Source organism: Mus pahari, chromosome 18 (assembly GCF_900095145.1).
Source record: "Mus pahari chromosome 18, PAHARI_EIJ_v1.1, whole genome shotgun sequence".
NCBI lineage: Eukaryota > Metazoa > Chordata > Mammalia > Rodentia > Muridae > Mus > Mus pahari.
The window spans coordinates 14059157-14077742 of NC_034607.1; the positions used below are offsets into that span (position 1 = coordinate 14059157).

General features: G+C 52.9%; 2 protein-coding genes across 6 annotated transcripts in view; one reads left to right on the forward strand and one right to left on the reverse strand.

Annotated features, from left to right (window-relative positions):
- Window positions 1-5315: 5315 nt before the first annotated feature.
- On the forward strand, window positions 5316-8266 carry Dnph1 (2'-deoxynucleoside 5'-phosphate N-hydrolase 1). Of its 2 annotated transcripts, none has more exons than XM_021218456.2 (4): window positions 5316-5520; window positions 7298-7366; window positions 7512-7622; window positions 7776-8266. In XM_021218456.2, the coding sequence occupies exons 1-4, from the start codon at window positions 5358-5360 to the stop codon at window positions 7922-7924; spliced, it is 492 nt and encodes a 163-aa protein (XP_021074115.1). In that variant the 5' UTR covers window positions 5316-5357; the 3' UTR covers window positions 7925-8266. The 2 variants fall into 2 exon arrangements, with proteins under 2 accessions (XP_021074115.1, XP_029387377.1); XM_029531517.1 differs by having other exon boundaries at window positions 5339-5520; window positions 7722-8266.
- Window positions 8267-9309: 1043 nt separating this feature from the next.
- The window catches only part of Cul9 (cullin 9), a 44716-nt gene continuing 35439 nt past the window's right edge, over window positions 9310-18586 (reverse strand). For 2 of the 4 annotated variants that reach the window (XM_029531347.1, XM_021218131.2), the window contains exons 30-41: window positions 17792-18042; window positions 16278-16623; window positions 12764-12904; window positions 12503-12667; window positions 12209-12372; window positions 11806-11899; window positions 11295-11369; window positions 11069-11179; window positions 10800-10917; window positions 10407-10540; window positions 9700-9773; window positions 9310-9623 (exon numbers count right to left, since the gene is read on the reverse strand). In XM_029531347.1, the coding sequence (XP_029387207.1) occupies window positions 9422-9623; window positions 9700-9773; window positions 10407-10540; window positions 10800-10917; window positions 11069-11179; window positions 11295-11369; window positions 11806-11899; window positions 12209-12372; window positions 12503-12667; window positions 12764-12904; window positions 16278-16623; window positions 17792-18042 (1875 nt within the window). In that variant the 3' untranslated portion in view covers window positions 9310-9421. Of the gene's footprint in view, window positions 9624-9699; window positions 9774-10406; window positions 10541-10799; window positions 10918-11068; window positions 11180-11294; window positions 11370-11805; window positions 11900-12208; window positions 12373-12502; window positions 12668-12763; window positions 12905-16277; window positions 16624-17791; window positions 18043-18586 lie in introns of those variants that run through there. The other 2 variants (XM_029531348.1, XM_029531349.1) reach the window with 2 other exon arrangements.

The window sequence follows — 18586 nt, forward strand, 5'->3', positions numbered from 1 at the left end:
CCTGCCTCTGCCTCCCGAGTGCTGGGATTAAAGGCGTGTGCCACCACGCCTGGCTGTGATTTTTGCTTTTATTTGAGACATATTTTCTCATCCAGACATCTCTCACTGGGTACCTGGATCGCTCCTGTTGCTTATCCACTGTGTACCACACTGAAAAGCCTGTGGGGTACCCCTGTTGCTTAGAGAGTCTCATTTAAATGCCTTTAAAAAAATATTTTATTTACTCATTTTATCTGTAAGGGTGTTTTGTCTGCATGTAAGTCTGGGTACACTCCTGGGCCTGAGGGTGACTGTATTTGATCCCATGGAACTGGAGTCACAGGCAGGTGTAAGCCACCATGTGGGTGCTGGGACTCGAACCCTGGACCTCTGGAAGAGCAGCCTGTTTGCTTAGAGACTGAGCCGTCTCTGCAGCCTCTTAGTTTGTGTTCCTTGGCATACGCATTCATAGTTTGGATTCATGGACCACATCGGCTTCTTGTTAATCCTCTGAGAAATCTCATACTTTCTTCCTGTCTTCCAAGTCATAATGTGTCCACTAGTCGTACCCAAAGAACCCGGACCCTCCTCACACAGCTGACATTCACCTGGTGTACTGACTGGTTTTGTGTGTCGATTTGACGAAAGCGGGAGTTATCACAGAGAAAGAAGTCTCCCTTGAGGAAATGCCTCCATGAGATCCAGCTGTAAGGTATTTTCTCAATTAGTGATCAAAGGTGGGAGGGTCCCTTGTAGCCTGGTAGTCCTGGGTTCTATTAAAAAAAAAAAAAAAAGCAAGCTGAGCAAGCCAGGGGAAGCAAGCCAGTAAGCAGCACCCCTCCATGCCCTCTGTATCAGCTCCTGCCTCCAGGTTCCTGCCCTGTGTAAGTTCCTGTCCTGAGTTCCTTTGGTGATGAACAACAATGTGGGTGTATAAGCTGAATAAACCCTTTCCTCTCCAACTTGCTTCTTGGTCATGATGTTCTGTTCAGGAACACAAGCCCCGTGACTAAGACATCTGGTTTTGCTGTTGGTTTTTAGTCTTTGCTTTGTTATTGTTATTGTTTGAGACAGGGTCTCCTGTAGCCCAGGCTGGCCTCAAATTTGCTATGTAGCTGAGGTGGGCCTTGAACGCCTAATCCTCCTGCCCCCACCTTGCAAGTGCTGTAGGCATGTGCCACCACACCCGGTTTGTATCTTTCTTCTAGTAAGATGCAATTTTGTTTTAAGTTTATTTATTTATTACGTGTATTTTGTCTGCATGTATGTTTGTGTACCACACACATGCCTCATGCTGGCAGAGGCTGAAAGAAGGTGTTAGATTCCCTGGAACTGCAGCTACTACACGGCTGCTGGGAACCAAACTCGTGCCCTGTGCGAGAGCATCCAGTGCTCTCAAATGCTAAGCTGTCTCTCTCCCAAATCTAGTGCCAATTTATTGGGTATCAGATACTGTGATCCAGCCTCGTGGATGACTCGGTTTGTCTCCGCCCTGCTCCAGGACACTACCAGGCTTAGCCTGAGCTGTTCCACTGTGACCTGGAACCCTGCAGGCAATACGCTGGGGTCAAGTCTGCTACACTTGCTCTGTCTTTCCCCCACACTTGTCCCTATGCGGCCAGAAGCCTGTCATTCGAACACATTCAATCCGGTTTTTATATCTGGCTACTTCCTGTCTGAGAGCCGTCTGGTCTGAGTGTCAGAGGGCAAACATTGTGACGATAAACTGGAAGGAACTCCCCAGGAGCTTTAACCCTGCCTCTCCGGAGCATCGGTTCTCTGACATCACTGAACAGGGCTGGACCTGGTCTTTCCACTCTTTCCAAAGCCAAGCAGAGCGCAAGGCTCATCATATTCCTCACTGTTCCCTTTAGTAGTCCTCCAGAGCCTACTGAGTATCTTACACAAAATAAACACACTGAAAATGTGTCCCAACTTGTATATATTAAATGGGACTTAAAAGACATAATATGAGGTTCAGTGAGATGGCCCAGCAGGGCAAGCCCAACAACCTGAATTGGAACTCCAAGACTTATGTGGGAGAAGGAGAAAAAGTAAAGCCACAAGTTGTCCTCTAATCTACATACATACATACATGTATATGTACATATGTACATACATACACATGCATACACACATACATATGCATACATAAATACATGCATGCATACATACATATATACATACACATGCATATATACATACGCGCATACATACGTGCATACATGCGTACATTCGTACATGCACACCCACACATGCGCACATGCACACATTCTCATGTGTACACACTCTCGCGCTAGGAGAGCCTGGAGAAGTGGCTCAGCTATAAAGAACATTGCTGCGCCTTGGGGACTCTGGCTCAGCTCTCAGTGCTCACGTCCCACTGTTTAATCTGTTTACAGCAGCCTGTAATTCCAGTTCCAGGGGACCCACTACCGGTTTCTGGTCTCTTTGGGCACCTCGTGTATGTGATACACATCTGAGCATTCCAGCAAAATTCTCGTACACATAAAATAGAAAGAACTCCTAAAACAAAAACACGACAGGGTCTCACTCTGTAGCAATGGCTGGCCTGAAACTCAGAGAGATCTGCCTGCCTGTGTCTCCTGAATGCTGAGATTTTTCATGCCTGACAAGAAAATAAATCTTAACAAACAGGGAGAAAGAGAAGGGGGGTGTTGGGGGGAAGATGGTGATGGTGATGATGATGATGATGATGGTGATGATGGTGATGATGGTGATGACAATGATGACAATGATGACAATGATGATGATGATGATGATGATGATGATGGAGCTAGAGATGGCTCAGTAGTTAGGCGCACTGACTGCAGAAGACCTGGGTTTGTTCCCAGCACCTGCATGGTCTCTCACAGCTGTCTCTCACTCCAGTTCCATAGGCCCCAGCATTCTCTTCTGTGCACCCACATGGTGCACAGACCCAGATCCAGGCTGAACACCCATACACGTAAAATTGTAAAAATAACTAACAATGTTTTTTCCAAGATAACCTTTAAAGAAAGACACGAGCTGAGGGAGGAACGCTTGAAGTGTAGCATGATGCACTAAAACCTTTAGTTCCGTTGAGTATGGCCATAAAGGCAGTACTTATTTTTGGAGGGATTGGAGGATGTGAGGGGTTGGGAGTTGGATGAGGATACAAACTGTGGGGAGCTGGAACTCCCTTTTGTTTAAGGGGTTGGCGGGAGCGGTGCGGGGAGGACGTACCCCAGGGCCTCCAGCGCAAAACACAATGCTCCGCTCCGCTCCAAATCTGAAGATACGTTTCTTGGCACAAGCAGCAGCACCGAGAGTGTTTGTACTATAATTATTATTTATTTGAGGTAATTTTTTTTTGTAGGCGAGTTATTATTATAGTTAAAGCAAAAACTTGGGACAGGATCTGGGCAAAGTAGGTAGAGTGCTTGCTTAGTATTCGTCAAGCCCTGATGCTTCTGCACAGCTGTGAACACATTCTGAAGGATTTTATCAAGCAGGCTCCAGGACGTTAGACCAGACCCGGAAGTGGGCAATGCAAGGCTAGGAAGGGAATGAAAGGTAGCCTGAGGCAATGTGGCTGTGGACCTGCCATGTTCCGACTCTCCGAAGTCTTAGTCATCCTTAGAGAAAGTTTAACACAAGAATGGCTTTTTCTGCGGAATTTCACTTCACATACCTTAACCAAGTTTTCCTCTTAGTTCAGGTCTTTGACAATTTCATAACTATCTGTGTTGCCTTCTGGTTACCCTCTTCCCCCTACTCTCTCTCATCTCCCTCTCTCCCCTCCTTGTTGGTAGGTTTTGTGACCCATTCAGTTTAACCGGGGCCATCTATGTGACCCTTGGGTTAGAACAAATGGGTGGAGCTCGGCGCGGTGCCCAGTGGATGACCCAGAAAGCATCGGCTCCCCCTTTCTGTAACCCATCAGTAGGAAATAGTTCAGCAGTGACGGTGAGGGTGGGGGCCTCCGTGCATGCATGCATGCAGGAGTGGCTGTGGAGAGTTTTGTTCTTCTGTAGACCCAGGGCGTCCATCTGAAGACCAGTGCTGGCAGCCGCAATGGCTGTGTCCTAGATACAATGATGCATTTCACAGCTCTTCTGTAACTTGTGGGCCACTGAATTTTTCCCCCTCTGGTTTTATCCTAACTAAGGTGGGATCACTGAGGGGGTCCCCATCTCCTCAGAGCAGCTAGCAGACCGTGGTAGGAAGAGCTGGGATGGGGAGATCTGGGGAGGGCCAGGGCCAGAGTGGTGGCCATGGAACCAATGGGGAGTCAGGCTCTAGAAAGTGTAACTGTCTTGCCTGATTCCCGTATCTCTGTACCCATCAATTAGAGCATCCCTTAGCCCTCGTCAGAAGTGCTTCTTTTTGCAGATTAATAGAGTCTCTCGGAGAGACTGTAGAGCGTTTGAATGTAAATGGGCCATCCCCATGGAAGAGTGGGTTGAAAGACAGAGGGACTGCCACCAAACAGTGTTCCTGGACATGACCGTGGGGTTACACACATAACTCATAGCAGCTGCGACTGCCCGTGCACAATCAGGCTGGTCCAAGCCCTAGCCTGTGTGGAGAGGAGCCCTGTGCCAATAGCCGAGGTGCTGCTGACAGCTAACGGCTGCTGGGGCAGGCAACGACCCTTTTTTCTTCAGGGATGCAGGCCCGGAGGGGCTGCCTGTACTTGCTCCAGTAGATGGTTCCACTTGCACACATAGGTAGCACTAATGGGCTCAGTGGGTGGGGCGGGAAGCTGTAGAGAGGGCTCAGTGGTTAACAGCACTGGCCACTCTCCAGAGGACCCAGGTTGGATTGTCAGCACGGCTCACTATGTCTGTAACTCCAGTTCCAGGTACCTCATTGTGCTCTTTTGGCTTCTTGGGGCATCAGGCATGCACATGGTGTATAGACATACGCTCGGGCAAAACACCTATACACATAAAATAATCAAAAATAATAATTATTTTAAATAATAAATAAAAATGAAGTTGGTGTAGGGAATAGAAGATGGATTGGAGGGGAGAGAGAAACTGGGTTAGATTTGATTAAAACACTCCATACATGTATGAATAATAAAATATTTTAAAAATAAGTTAACAAATTTTTTTTTAATTTTGGAAAGATTAATGAGAGCCAATCACAGTTGCCTATGGATCTGGTACAGAGTTTGAGAGCACTGAGGTTAGTACAGAACTACTTGAATAGCTAGGAGCTGGGGAGGGGCGGGTCACGGGGAGGAGTCAGGACTAATGAGCGGGTTGGCTCAGGAAGAGCCTATCCGGGAAGAGAGCGAGCTTGAAGAAGGTCCCCTTTCCTCCGGGAGTCGCTTTCCCAGGTCACGTGGTAGCGGCGGCGGCGGCGGCGGTTGCCCGCGCGCGGCGATGGCGGCATCCGGGGAGCCGGCTCCATGCTCTGTGTACTTCTGCGGGAGCATCCGCGGCGGGCGCGAGGACCAAGCACTGTACGCGCGGATCGTTTCGCGGCTGCGGCGCTATGGGAAGGTGTTCACTGAGCACGTGGCTGATGCGGAGTTGGAGCCGCGTGGTGAGGCGACGCGGGCTGGAGACCCGCAGGCTGGGGACCTGTGTAGGCTACAGGGTCTGTAGGCTAAGGGGACTGACTGACAGACTAGGGACTTGCCGGCTAGGGGACCCACTGGCTAGGGGACCCACTGGCTAGTAGACATGCAACCTAGGGAACCCGTAGCTCAGGGGACCAGCAAACTACAGGATCTGCAGTCCAGGGGACCCGCAGGCTAGGGGATCTGCAGACTAGAACCTCATATAGGTTAGGGGACCGGCTGTCTAAGGAAGGTCCTGGATTATATGTGTACGCTCCATGCGCAGGTCAAATGTCCCTATCCAGCACACTGGAAGCGAGTGACAGCCCATACCCAGCATTGGGCTAGCAAGGCTTTGATAAGCTGGTCTGGGTGTAGCACTCCTCCAGTAGGAAAGTTGTACCTAGAACTCTCTGCATTTCTGCTCCAAAACCTTTTAAGTAGTTCCTCCTTGCCCCGTGCAAGAACAAACGCCGCCTAAGCTTTGGACTCTAATGCAATTCTGGGAGAATCTTTTAAAAGACAAAGACTCGTAGGAAAAAAATGCCAGGGGACTGGAAAGGACCTGTTTGTGCTTACCATTGGCTAGCTCATGGTGTGTTTGGTTGATAGTCCTCAGCGCCAATATCAGCACTCTGGAGGCTGAGGTCAGGTGAGTTCCAGGCCAGCCTGGGCGACAGAGTTAGCCCCTGTCTGTCTCAAAGAAATGAGACAAAACAGACTACGGAGTGTGATATCCTGGGGAAAACCTTTGAATCTGGTTTTTCTCCCCTAGTCATTTTCTTGCTTTTTCTTTTTTCTCTCTTCTTTTCTCCTCCTCCTCCTCCTCCTCCTCTTCTTCTTCCTCCTCCTCCTCCTCCTTCCTCCTCCCTCCTCCCTCCATCTCCTCCTCCTCCTTCTTCTGAAACAGGCTGTCATGAACGCACAGTGATGTCAGACTTGCTGTGTAGCCGAGGATGACCTTGAACTCCCCATCCTCCTGACCCCACCTCCCAAGTACTAGAATTACAGGCACCTGCCGCTACACACAACTTGTGAGGTTTTTTTTGTTTGTTTTTTGTTTTGTTTTGTTTTTCGAGACAGGGTTTCTCTGTGTAGCCCTGGCTGTCCTGGAACTCACTCTGTAGACCAGGCTGGCCTCGAACTCAGAAATCCGCCTGCCTCTGCCTCCCAAGTGCTGGGACTAAAGGCGTGCGCCACCACGCCAGGCAACTTGTTAGTTTTTGGAGACAGGGTCTCTCTACATATCCTTGGCCATCATGGTACTTACAGTGTAGACTAGGCTGTGTTGGAACTCACAGATTCCCCCAGCCTCTGCCCCCAGGGCTGGGATTAGTGGTATGTGCCATGATCCTCAGGCTCACAAAAGAAGTTTTAGACAGTGTGGTTCTGCTCTGCCACCTGCAGAGCCTTACCATCCTGAACAGCAGAGTAGATTCAAACTGGAAACTGTGATCCTGGCTCTGACCCCAGACACACCCCTTGGATTCAGGGTGAGTCAGACTTCCCCCCACACACACACAGGCACCCAGCCCCACCCACACGTGCCACCTTGAACAGGATTACATTTTTCTTGTGGCTGTTTCGTCCCTTGTCCCTTTGACAGACTCCTGAACTGGCCTTTGAAGGTGCTGGGGCAAGGGCTCCCTCCTTCTGCCCCTCTCTGAGCAGGGTAGATATGAGAAGCTGCGAGAACATAGAAGTTACTAGGTACTGAATTGGGGTAGGGAACATCTCTGACCAGCTTGCCCTCAACCTCAGGGGAAGAGGCTGCTGGGGGCGACCAGTTCATCCATGAGCGGGACCTGGCCTGGCTACGGCAGGCCGATGGTGAGTAGTCCTCCCTTCTGCCTGAGGGCTCCTCTGTGATGTCAATTCCTGGGATGTCCCTGACCCTACCATCCCCACCACAGATACACCGTCACCCCGTTCTTAAAAATCCCAGGTATTAAGTCTTCTTTTCCTCTCTCTGCAGTGGTCGTGGCCGAAGTGACACAACCATCCCTGGGTGTTGGCTACGAATTGGGCCGGGCAGTAGCTCTTGGTAAGCCAATTCTATGCCTGTTCCGACCACAGTCTGGCCGAGGTGAGTATTGGGGGGGGGGGGGGGCGTGGCTTACTCCTTCCTGGCTTTCTGACATTTTATCCCATACCCATTTCTTCCTTTCCCGGTGGGCTGGGGCAGGGAGCAGAGTGGGGAGCATGGAAGGAAGTCAGTTTCATGTCCCCCCCCCCCCAGTGCTTTCCGCTATGATCCGGGGAGCGGCCGATGGCTCAAGGTTCCAGGTGTGGGACTACGCAGAGGAAGAGGTGGAGGCCATGCTCCATCGGTACTTTGAGGCTTATCTTCCTCGGGGGATGGCTTCCTCCGGGAACCCAAGTGCCTGACTTAACCCTACTGTATTAAAAGGAAATTAATTTATTTTTGACACATTTAACTGCATGTGTGTGTGTAGCCACATTCATACCTTGTGCCCAGAGGTCAGAAGAGGGCACCACACCCTCTGCCGCTGGAGGTAGAGATGACTGTGGGCCTCCGTGTGGGTGCTGGGGACGGAACCCACAACACGTGCTCGGAGCTGCTGAGCCTTCTCTTTGGCCCTGGCCCAGCTTTATTCAGTGCTGACCCCTGATGATTCTCTGGACTCGTTCCGGCTTCTGCCTCAGTAGTAAGAAAAGGTTCCTTTAGCTGGGTATGGTGATAATAATGGACTGAACCTCTGAACCTGTATGCCAGCCCCAATTAAATGTTGTCCTTATAAGAGTGGCCTTGGTCATGGTGTCTGTTCACAGCAGTAAAACCCCAACTAAGGCAGAAGTTGGTACCAGGGACTGGGGTATTGCTGTCATAGGCCTGGCCATGCTTCTGTTTGGAAGAATGTGAATGTTGGGACTTTGGGAAGCAGTGGAATGCTTGAAGTGGGGTTTAATGGGCCGTCCTAGTAGGAATATGGAAGACTTTGTTGCTGAGAGTTCTACATCTTCATGGGAAGGAAGCCAGGAGCAGACTGTTTTCAGGCAGCTAGGAGGAGCGTCTCAAAGCCCACCCCACAGTGACACACCTACTCCAACAAGGCCTCCTAATAGTGCGACTCCCTGGGCCAAGCATGTTCAAACCACCACACATAGGCAAGTAGGTTTCTGAGTTCAAAGCCACTGTGGTCGGTCTATATATAGTGAGTTCCAGGACAGTCAGACCTAAGTAGAGAGACCCCCATGTCAAAAACAGAAACAAAAAAGTCTCTGTCTATACTGGCAGTGCTAGGACCGGCCCTGGCTTTTCCATCCCATTTCACTGTAGAGAAGAGAAGGGCCCTACTAAAGTAGGTCCCCAGGAAAAGGCACCTTGTCCCGCCCGCCCTGTGGGCCTCTGGGGAACACTTGAGGATGGAAAGGGGCCAGGTATTGGGTGGGTCCCATTCTTTGCACCTCTGAACCTAGACCTGTGCTCCGGCTAGGACTTAAGTGAATCTTCTTTGGCTTTCTCTGAGGACAGTAAAGTCCGGATGTCTACAAGTGAAGACGGAGGGGGGCTGGGGAGCTGCCTCAGCAGGTGTAGGCGCTTCACAGCGCCTCAAGACCCAGGTTCTATCCCAAGCACCTACATGGAATTGAGACCTGGTTCCTGGATGCTGTTCTCTGACACACACACCGTGGCATGTGCACATATACACACGCACGTGCAATCTTTGAAGAATGAGAATGTTGTGAGGAAATATGGGGGGGGTGGGGTTCAGAGGGTGAGGGGTGCCCCTCCTGGGAAGTGTGTGAAAAAAGAGGTTTATTCAGTAAACAGAAGGTGCTTCAGACACTGGGAATCCCCTCTCCCATGACACTGGGCGGCCCTGTGCCGGGGCAGCTCCAGGTGTTTCCTGCCCTTTCCACTCAGTCGTAGGACTCATCGTCGTCATCCTCATCACCAAAGAAGAAGGTCTCTTGGTCCAGGGTCTCAGACTCCTCGTCGTAGGAGAAGGTATCATTGTCTAGTTCCTCTTCAAACTCATGCTGCCACTCAAGCACATCCTCCTCTTCCTCCTCCTCTTCCTCCTCTTCATCTTCCACTTCTAGCCCTGAGGGGCCCTGGGGCCTAGGGAGAGCCACCACACTCAGACAGAGAAGCCTGCATCCCTGCCCCCTCCCCAGACTCGGCCCAGCCTACTCACTGATCACTGGGCACGTTGGACCCTTTCACCTCCCGGGTCTCTACCGAGGGACTCTGCAGCCCAACCCGGAAGTCCTGATGAAGAGACAGGAGGGTCTGAGAAGCAGAGGCTACGGGGCGTTGGGCCTGGCATCCTTTCCCCTAATGGTTCCTGAGAGCCCGACTCTGAGGAGCACTCCATCTGGAAGCCTGCGCTGCACAGCAGGTGTCCTGCCCAGTTATGGCACAAGGGACCCGAGAACAAGGTTCATAGTTTGGGCTCCACACCCATACTCCAGAGCTGCCAAGGGTCTTGTGGATCCCTTACCCCCCGACTCCACACAGCCCTGATCCCCACATGTTGGAGTATGATCCGAGAAAGTACTGGCTGCCACCGATGAGCACCTGGCCCCACACCCCTGATTTGGGGAAACCCACTCCTTTGTAAGAAACCCCAGGAGGTTAGGTGTCAAAGACTGGCTCAGGCCTCCCGACACCACCACATCCCCTAATTTTTTTTCTTCCGAGACAGGGTTTCTCTGTGTAGCCCTGGCCATCCTGGAGCTCATCTGTAGACCAGGCTGGCCTCGAACTCAGAGATCTGCCTGCCTCTGCCTCCTGAGTGGGGAGATAAAGGCGTCCCTACAGTGGGCCTACTAACAGCCCTTGGGTGGGCCCCTCGCTGCATTTCCCTCTGGACTCCCGCAGGCAGGCCGGTCAGGGCAGTACCTGGGTGGAGTGCTGTAGGATGGCCAGCAGCCTCTCCTGGATCCTTCGGAGCAGCTCTGTGCCCGTGCTGAGGCAATCCGCCCGCAGGAAGCGCAGCGAAGAGGCCAGGTCCCGGCAGCGCAGCAGGGTCTCCTCTGCAGGAGCAAGGGCAGGACTTGCTCTCTTCCCCCCCCCCCCGAAACATCTATGGAGCATCCACCATCCACCAAGTACCAGGCAGTGCATGGCACTCAGCCACCGGGAGCACATCTGTGATGTCCTTATGGCCCTTATGTCACCAGCTTTAGACCCGAGAGAGAGGGAAGGCTTGGCAGAATGAAGGGGGAGAAGAGGAATGGAGCGAAGGCAGGGGCCCTGGACAACCTGTCCGAAGGGCGTTGGTGCGGGGCTCACCGAGCAGGATCTGCAGGGCATTCGTGTGCAGCTCCAGGCTCTCTGTCTGCTGCTCCACCACATCCATGCACTCCGTGTCCTGGCTGTAGAAGCTGTAGACACAGGCATAGGCCAGCACCTAGGGGAGCCCCGGCAGTACATCCAGCCTGAGTTGTGGGACCTCCACCTACCTCCCTTCCCTGCTTCTGGGGTCCTCCATCCAAGCCTCACTCAGCCCCCTTAGCTACTCCTCCTCCTCCTCCCCTTCCTGCCTCCACCACTGCTGCCACCTTTCGAGCCTGCTCAAGGGCCCGGCAGGCATCTTGCAGGAAGGTGAAGGATTTGGGCGGTGGCACCTCTTGGATGGCAGAGGCCTGGTTCCGCAGGTTGACAGCAAACTCCTGTAAGAGGCGAGTGCTGTCATAGCCTGGGAGGCCTGTACTCCAGGCAGCTCCCCTGGGCCTCCCAGTGCCGTCCTGCGGCCCTCTGATGGCCCACCCACTGACCGCGGCTCACCCGGGCCTGATGATGGAAGGTACACCTCTCGTTGTAGTCCTGAAACCGTTTCTCCTGGCGAGCGGCTTTGCTTACCTGGTGAAGACACGTGGAGGGACGGCTGCGTGCTTGTTCTGACAGGCTGGGCTTCTGAGAAGCGCTGCTATCCATAATGCCTCTCTACTTCACCCAGAACTTTCATGTAATCCTCCTGGCTGAGTCTTATTGTTGGCCTTCCTTTACATGGGGATGCTGGGGTTTGTCTCCAGCCTCGGTGTTGGGTGGAGACACCACAGTGTTGGGCGGGCCCACTCCACACTCCTTGCCCTGCTCTCCTGCCTGCTTGCCCTGCCTTGCTAGGCTTTCTTTGGTTCCCTGGGTGGAGGCAGAGTTCCCAGAACGCCAGGCCTCACAGCTCCTGTCTATCCCCGCTGACCCTTTGTCCTGACTACCGCAGCACTGTTGTGGTGACACACCTCCGTCCGTCCGTCTGTGTTGACTGGCCGGGCCTCTGCCGGGCCCAGCCTCTTACCATGGCAGAGCAGTTGTAGTAGTCCTTGTGGCTTGGCTTCCAGGACTTGAGGCAGCGCCAGCAGAACCCATGGTTACATCTCGCACAGGTCATGCTGTGGAGGATTTGAGCTGGTCAGAGGGCATCTGCCTCTGGAAAAGGGTGGCCAGGGTACCCGGGGGCTTTTCCAGCTGCCCCCAGTCTCCATCTTCCCAAATCCTGTTGAGCACACCCTTGCTCTGGGCTTCCCAACACAGCCAACTTAAAGCCTGGGTGGAGGAGTCCAGGGGAAGCTGGGGGACTTGGGGACGCCGAGTGAGGGCAGTGGACTTGTTCAGCTTCCACAGTGAGCTTGGGCTCGCTTCTTCCTTGCTGCCAGCCTCCCCCACACCGTGCTCCCAGAGCCCCCTGGACCCCTCCTTACTGCAGACACCCCTCGTTCTTCTCAATCGGGGCCTGACAGCTGGGGCAGCGTTTGGAGATGAGCTTGGCCAAGTGCTTGCTCTGGGCCTCCACGCTCATGCCGTCATAGTAGCCACCATCATCCACCCACTGCGACATGTGGCCACAGCTGGCAGGGTAGTGTGCCTAGGTGGGGAAGTGTAAGGTCACAGGCAACTCAGCCACCCCACATCTATGTGTGTGTGTGTATGTCGGGGGGAACCAGCACGTGCAGGGAAGGAGTGCAGTCCCTGCAGGGCCAGTGTGGGACACCCACCTCGGGAAAACTACAGCTGAAGCAAGAGGCCCAGCCGCACTTGGAGCAGGTGGTGCCACTGCCCAGGCCCTGGCGGCATAGGATGCGGTCACAGCCCTGAGGGTTGGTGCACCATGTCAGATTGGAGCAGCTCTCCACATAGCCTCGCAGAAGAGCCTTCTCGTACTGTGGGCAGAGGCAAGTGCAGCTGCTATGGATGACGGGAAAACAGGAGGCTTCGAAGGCCAGCCTGACCTCTGGTCCGTGGGGGCGGGGGTGTACCTTAGAGATGACCTCTGGGGAGGAGACAATGTTACGGATGAAGGCTCCAGTGGGCTGGGCAGGACAGTCAGCGATGGGGCAGGTACAGTTCAGCACAAAGTTTTGTTCTATCCGAGTTGTCAGGTACTCGTTCCAGCAAGACTGCCAGGATGAAAGGTGTGATCAGAGACAGGCAGCCTGGCCACATCGGGCCACGCCCTCCCACAGCTTCCAGGAAAGCCAGAGATGGGGCTCTCCTGAGCCCATCTCACTGCTGACCCTGCCTTCCAGACATCTTGGTTTTCTGGGACAAGGCCAGATTGTAGTTGTCTTTGAGAATGCGCAGGGCTCAGGCACTGCCCCAACTACAGTCACTACCAAGGAAGTTAACAGTCAACTGAAAGGATCTAAGCTGTGGAGATAGCAGTGTGTGCTGGCTTAGATAAGGGCCCGTGAAAGGCTGGTGGGTTGCAGGCGTGGTCCCCAATGGAAGCAGTGTTTGGTGGTGGGGCGTTTGTGGGGTCCTGCCCTGACCAATGGCTCACTCCACTACTTGAGATGGCTGATAGAGACCACTGGGGATGGGCCTCTGAGGCTACCGTGACCACTAAGAGGTAGACAGCTGCCCTCTGGCCTTCCACCCTCATGCTCTGCCTAGAAACAATGGCGATAACTAGCCGCAGCCTAAACACTCCTAAACCGTGAGCCAAACAGAGCTTCCCCTCTTAGGCTATTCCTCTCAGGTGTTTGTCACAGCGGTGTATGATCAGCACCAGCAAGGTGAGCATGGACCTGAGAGTGGCTAAGAGCATCCGCTGCCCCTCTAAAGAACCCAGGCTCACCGGGCGTGGTGGCGCACGCCTTTAATCCCAGTACTTGGGAGGCAGAGGCAGGTGGATTTCTGAGTTCGAGGCCAGCCTGGTCTACAGAGTGAGCTCCAGGACAGCCAGGACTATACAGAGAAACCCTGTCTCGAAAAACAAAAAAAAAAAAAAAGAACCCAGGCTCAATTCCCAGCACCCACATGGTAACTCATAACTGTAATTCCACTTCTGGGGATCTGATCCTCTTCTGGCCTCTGCAGGACCAGGCATGTATGCAATGCAGGCAAAACACTCATACACACAAATTAAAGATAGTAACTTTTTTCTTAAAGGCAAGAGAGAAGGCAGCCTGGGGAAACACCACCTTTCCCACTGGACTCTGGGCTCCTGGTACTGGTGCCCAGCACCGCTGATTTCCCTAGTCCACCTGGCTCCAGTTTTCCCAGCCCGAGGCTCTACCTCCAAGGGCTCCTCCTTCAAGCAGACTCAGTCTCTTCCTCTAACAGATAATCCATAGTGTTCCTCTGTCCTCATCCACCGCACAGCCATCTCCACCCCACCCTTGTCCCCAGCACCAGAATTTCCCAAACTCTTCTGTTGTTCCTACCACTCCACCCTAAAGCGGGTCATCATGTCTTCTCCCTAATATGCACGAGCCCCCTGATACATGGCCCTTTCTCCCTCACCTCCCAAACAAAGTCCATGAGTTCCTTAAATGGCTCCATGAAGCACCCTTGGTCCTCAGACTAGGACCAAGATCCGAAATGATTCATCCAAGCACCAGGGACACCAGTTGACATTACCCACAAATCAAGACAAGATGGAAAACAGACTAAAAAAGTTCTTGCATTATTTTAGGTGAAGCAAGGGGCTAGTCTGCCAAATGTGGACGCCAAGCTCGCAGGCACACAGTAGCTTTAGATGCCCCAGAGCCGTGAATGACAGAATCCTGGCGTCTGAGTCTGGCTGCCCTGGCCTCTTGGCTTCTGCCACAGCCACTGCCCAGCCGTAGGGGAACAGTGCTGGCCAGTACCTGCCCTTTGCCCACGCTGCCTGCCAACAGGCTCATGCTGGTAGCCTCCCACTGTTCCAGGCCTGGGGCTGCCCTGTGGCTCTGCCATTTCTGCCTTATTCACAGCCTGGAACTTTTGTTTGTTCTTTTGTCTTATGTTTGTTTGTTTGTTTGTTTGAGACAGTTTCTCAGTATAGCCCTGGTTGTCCTGGAACTCTGTCTGGAGACCAGGCTGGCCTTGAACTCAAGGAATCTGCCTGCCTCTGCCTCCAGCTAGGACCTTTTAAAATCAGTTACATTTTGCAGGGCCCCTGTCTCTGTGTCTCTACATGAGGGCCCCCTAAGCTCAGCTCCACTCTTTTCCTGAAGTGTTGTCAGCCAGGCCCTCCACTTAATTCCAAATTCCAAATCCATGGGCTAGTTGCCTTTGCCATAAAATATCTAGCGAGCAGCTCAAACTTCACAGGGCTGTGACTGATTGCACTTCCTCACGAAGCCCCACCCTTCATCCCTATACCTTCCCCTGAAACAAAGTAAAGGTGTCCCCTTCCATCCCCTGGGATACCCAGATCAGAAGCAGAGGGGCTTTCCTTGGTTCTCCTATCGGGAGCCTGGATATATAACACTCCAAGTCCCAGAGGTTCTATCCGATACTTTTCTTGTGACCACCAGACTGGTCCAAACCACACCTTCAGTTTCACACCTTCAACTTCACACCTTCAGCTTCACATACCCTCCAGATGGGTCTCTCCACACACCAGCCAAACTTCTGGCTGCTCCCACATGGGTTCATGAGAAGCCCAAGCTGACAGCTGCGGTGCTCTTTGACGGCTCTTGCTGAACCTGGAGCTCACGGGTCCTGACTGGTCTGCCCCAGGGATCCCATCTCTGTCACTGGAGTCCTGATAACGGGCAGCCACATGCCTACCCTCGCTTTACCTACGCTGGCTTTTATGTGGGTTCTGACATCTGAACTCCGGTGCTCATGTCCGCATGGTAAGCACTTTTATCTACTGAGCTAGCTCCCAGCTCCCAACCTAAGTTTTCACGAGTGTAAATCAGACCGTATCACCTTGCTTGAAACCCACAGTGGTTTCCCACACATCATTATCACAGAGCCACACATGTCACCCACCCCTGGGAGACACGGGTGGGAGAGTTTGTGGCAACAGGCAGTGTTCCTCATGCTATGCACTATGTTAGCTTCCTGCTGTCCAGGCTCTGTGTTAGCTTGGCCTGGGGCCTACAGATCTGGGAGGCAAGGAATTTGCACTCTCCTCTCTTCGGGTCCAACAGCTGCCTTACTCCCCGTTCCTGGCCTATATATTTCTATTTGTTTGTGTATCGAATGAGAACTCATGACAAAAGATCTGCTGTTCTGAGATGAGTGAACTTAAGATAAGGAAACCATGAATTATGGGTAACACTAATGGCATTTCCTCCTAGTCTGTCTGTAAGTCTGTCTGTCTCTGTGAGGAGTGTGGCAGGTGGCCCCAGTTACAGAGGGCAAACTAGCTTAGCTGAAGGGACACTGAGAGACATACCTGGGTTTGGGGTTTAGCTCAGTGGTAATACCAGGCACTAGGCTCACCCGTCAGGAGGGAGGAAGAGAGAGCCCCACTCACCCAGGTTAGGAAATAGTGTTCGCAAGGCGCATAGCCCGGTGGAAAGGCCGGGTAAGGAGAGGCTGCATGCTCACCTTACAGCAGCAGTGCAGGCAGCAGAGGGAGGGCGAGTCGTCATGGGGCCCAAGGGGGCTGACGCACACAGGGCATTGGTCAGGGCGAGTGGGGACCACCTGGGCCTGGGGTACTCGCAGCCCTGCCGCAAGGAGCAGTGGTTCTGGGTCATCGCTGTAGCTCTGCAGCAGCTGCTCCGTGCCCCAGTGGGAATGAGCCAGAAGGTGCTGAGCGACATCTGGCTCCAAGTTCAGCGTCTCCTGCACCTGCCGCACCGTCTGCTCCATCAATCCTTCTACCTCCTGGGGACTCATGGTACGGCCTGCAGGCAGCTGCAGAGATGCCAGGGCCACCACAGCTTCTGGGCTTGGGGAGAGAGAAGAGACAGTGTTTAGCATCTCTGCCCTGCTTACCCATCAATAAGCTCCCAACAGCCCCCCAGCTCCCTGGGTATGACCCTTGGCTCCAGCTTGCCTCAGTAGCCTGTGTATAATGACCTAAACCAACTGTGAGAACAGAGTCCTTCACAGATGAGACTCGGGAGTAAGTGTGGGACTGAGGCTGGGACTGGCTGGAACACTGACTGGGGGCACTGGAAGCCAGTGGGTGGGTCACAGTGCTATGTGACTTTAAATGAAGGGGACAGTCCAGTGTTCAAAATGATGGATGCTATTCTAAAGCCGTCCTATACAAAGTGTAACCTGCAGGCCAGCAGCACTGGAGGAACAGAGCCGGCTCTGCACTCGGCCACCACATACATACAAATGATGTGCATGCACACGGAGGCGTGAGAAAAGTCAGAGAATTCGGCCCACACATCATGCAGACAACGAGGAGGAACACAAACGCTGTAATCGTCTCAGGAGATGCATCTGAGCTCAGAAGTTTCAGGGGTTCAGTAGAAGAGACTTCCTGGAGCATGGCCTGTTCCCGAGGCAAGTGTACAGCGGCCTCCATATGGGTTTACGGCAGAGACCCAAGATGCTCAGAGAGAGGGACGCTTGTGCCACTGGGCCTCCTGCCTAAGGGCTGGCTCTAGGAGCATGGGTCTTGCCTTGATTGGCAAGGCGTGAGGTAGGAGGGGTGAAGACTAGCAAGAAGGAGAAATAATAGAAACATGGAAACGGACAGAGCAGAGAGGAAGTGGGAATTTGTTTGGTTAGTTTTGGGTCTTTTGAGGGCTGAGTTCTGGGTCTCTCTACGCATCTATCCCTGGCTGACCTTAGACTCACAGAGATCAGCCTGCTTCTGCCTCTGTGGTGCTGGGACTAACAGGAAATGTAAGTGAGTTTGGGGTGGGAGAGACGGCTCAGTGCTTAAGAGCAGTGACTGCTCTTCTAGAGGTCTTGAGTTCAAATCCCAGCAACCACATGGTGGCCCACAACCATCTGTAATGGGATCTGATGGTATGTGGTGTGTCAAGACATAGCACTCATATATATTAAAAAACTAAATAAATGTTTTTAAAAAAACAAATGAGTTTTGCAGAGCTTTGGCCCTACAATCCCTCTCATCCACCCAAAAAGGTGGCTACCTAGGTTTGGAGGTCTCAGCGCTCTTGTTGCCACAAAAGGGGACATCTGCCTGACCCCGGCAGGGCCCCATGGGCTCTGGGGTGGCATACATCAGGACCTGGGGCCGGTCATCACGCCGTTCCACATAGCCCTGGCCCAGGAGATGCAGGATGCAGGAGAGAACATCTGTGCTGGAGCAGGCCACGCCTACTGCTGCTGCGTTGCCTAGGCGCCCAGGTGGATCTGGACCCTTCTGCCAGGCCTCCAGCACCTGGACAGAAAGAAAGAAGCAGGCAGCTTAGGCAAGGGAGCCAGGCTGCACTGCCCCACACCTGCCTCAGCCACACCTACCAGCCATGAGACCAGGTAGGCTACCTGCTCATACCTCGTTTTTCTCATCCACCCAGTTGTAAAAGTTAGGATTTATTAATATTATTAATATATTAACTTGTTCTGTACTATTGTTGAGGATCAAATTACTCAGACACATGGTAAGCACTCACGTCACCAATGCCCAGATTGGGAGTGGGGGCAGGGGGCTGTAGAGATGGCTAGATAAAGTGATTGCTCATGGATGGGACCTGAGTTCGAATCCCTAGATTCTGTACAAAGTCAGGTAAGAGTAGGTATGCTGATGGAGAGAAAGGAGGCGGAGACTGGACAAGTTCATGAGCCTGCAAGCCTCTCACCCACGGCACAAACAAAAGACCTCACCTCAAGAAAGGAAGGGGAGGACAGGCACCCAAGGTTGTCCTCTGTCCTGCACTTGTACACACGCGTGCACACACACACACAGACACACACACACAAACACA

Excerpts from the sequence above, each read along its gene's own strand:
- Dnph1 (XM_029531517.1), top strand. The coding sequence starts at position 5,358 with ATGGCGGCATCCGGGGAGCCGGCTCCATGCTCTGTGTACTTCTGCGGG. Across the intron at positions 5,521-7,297 it reads TGCGGAGTTGGAGCCGCGTG|GGGAAGAGGCTGCTGGGGGC; the intron begins GTGAGGCGACGC and ends CCTCAACCTCAG. Across the intron at positions 7,623-7,721 it reads CCGACCACAGTCTGGCCGAG|GGAGCAGAGTGGGGAGCATG; the intron begins GTGAGTATTGGG and ends GGGCTGGGGCAG.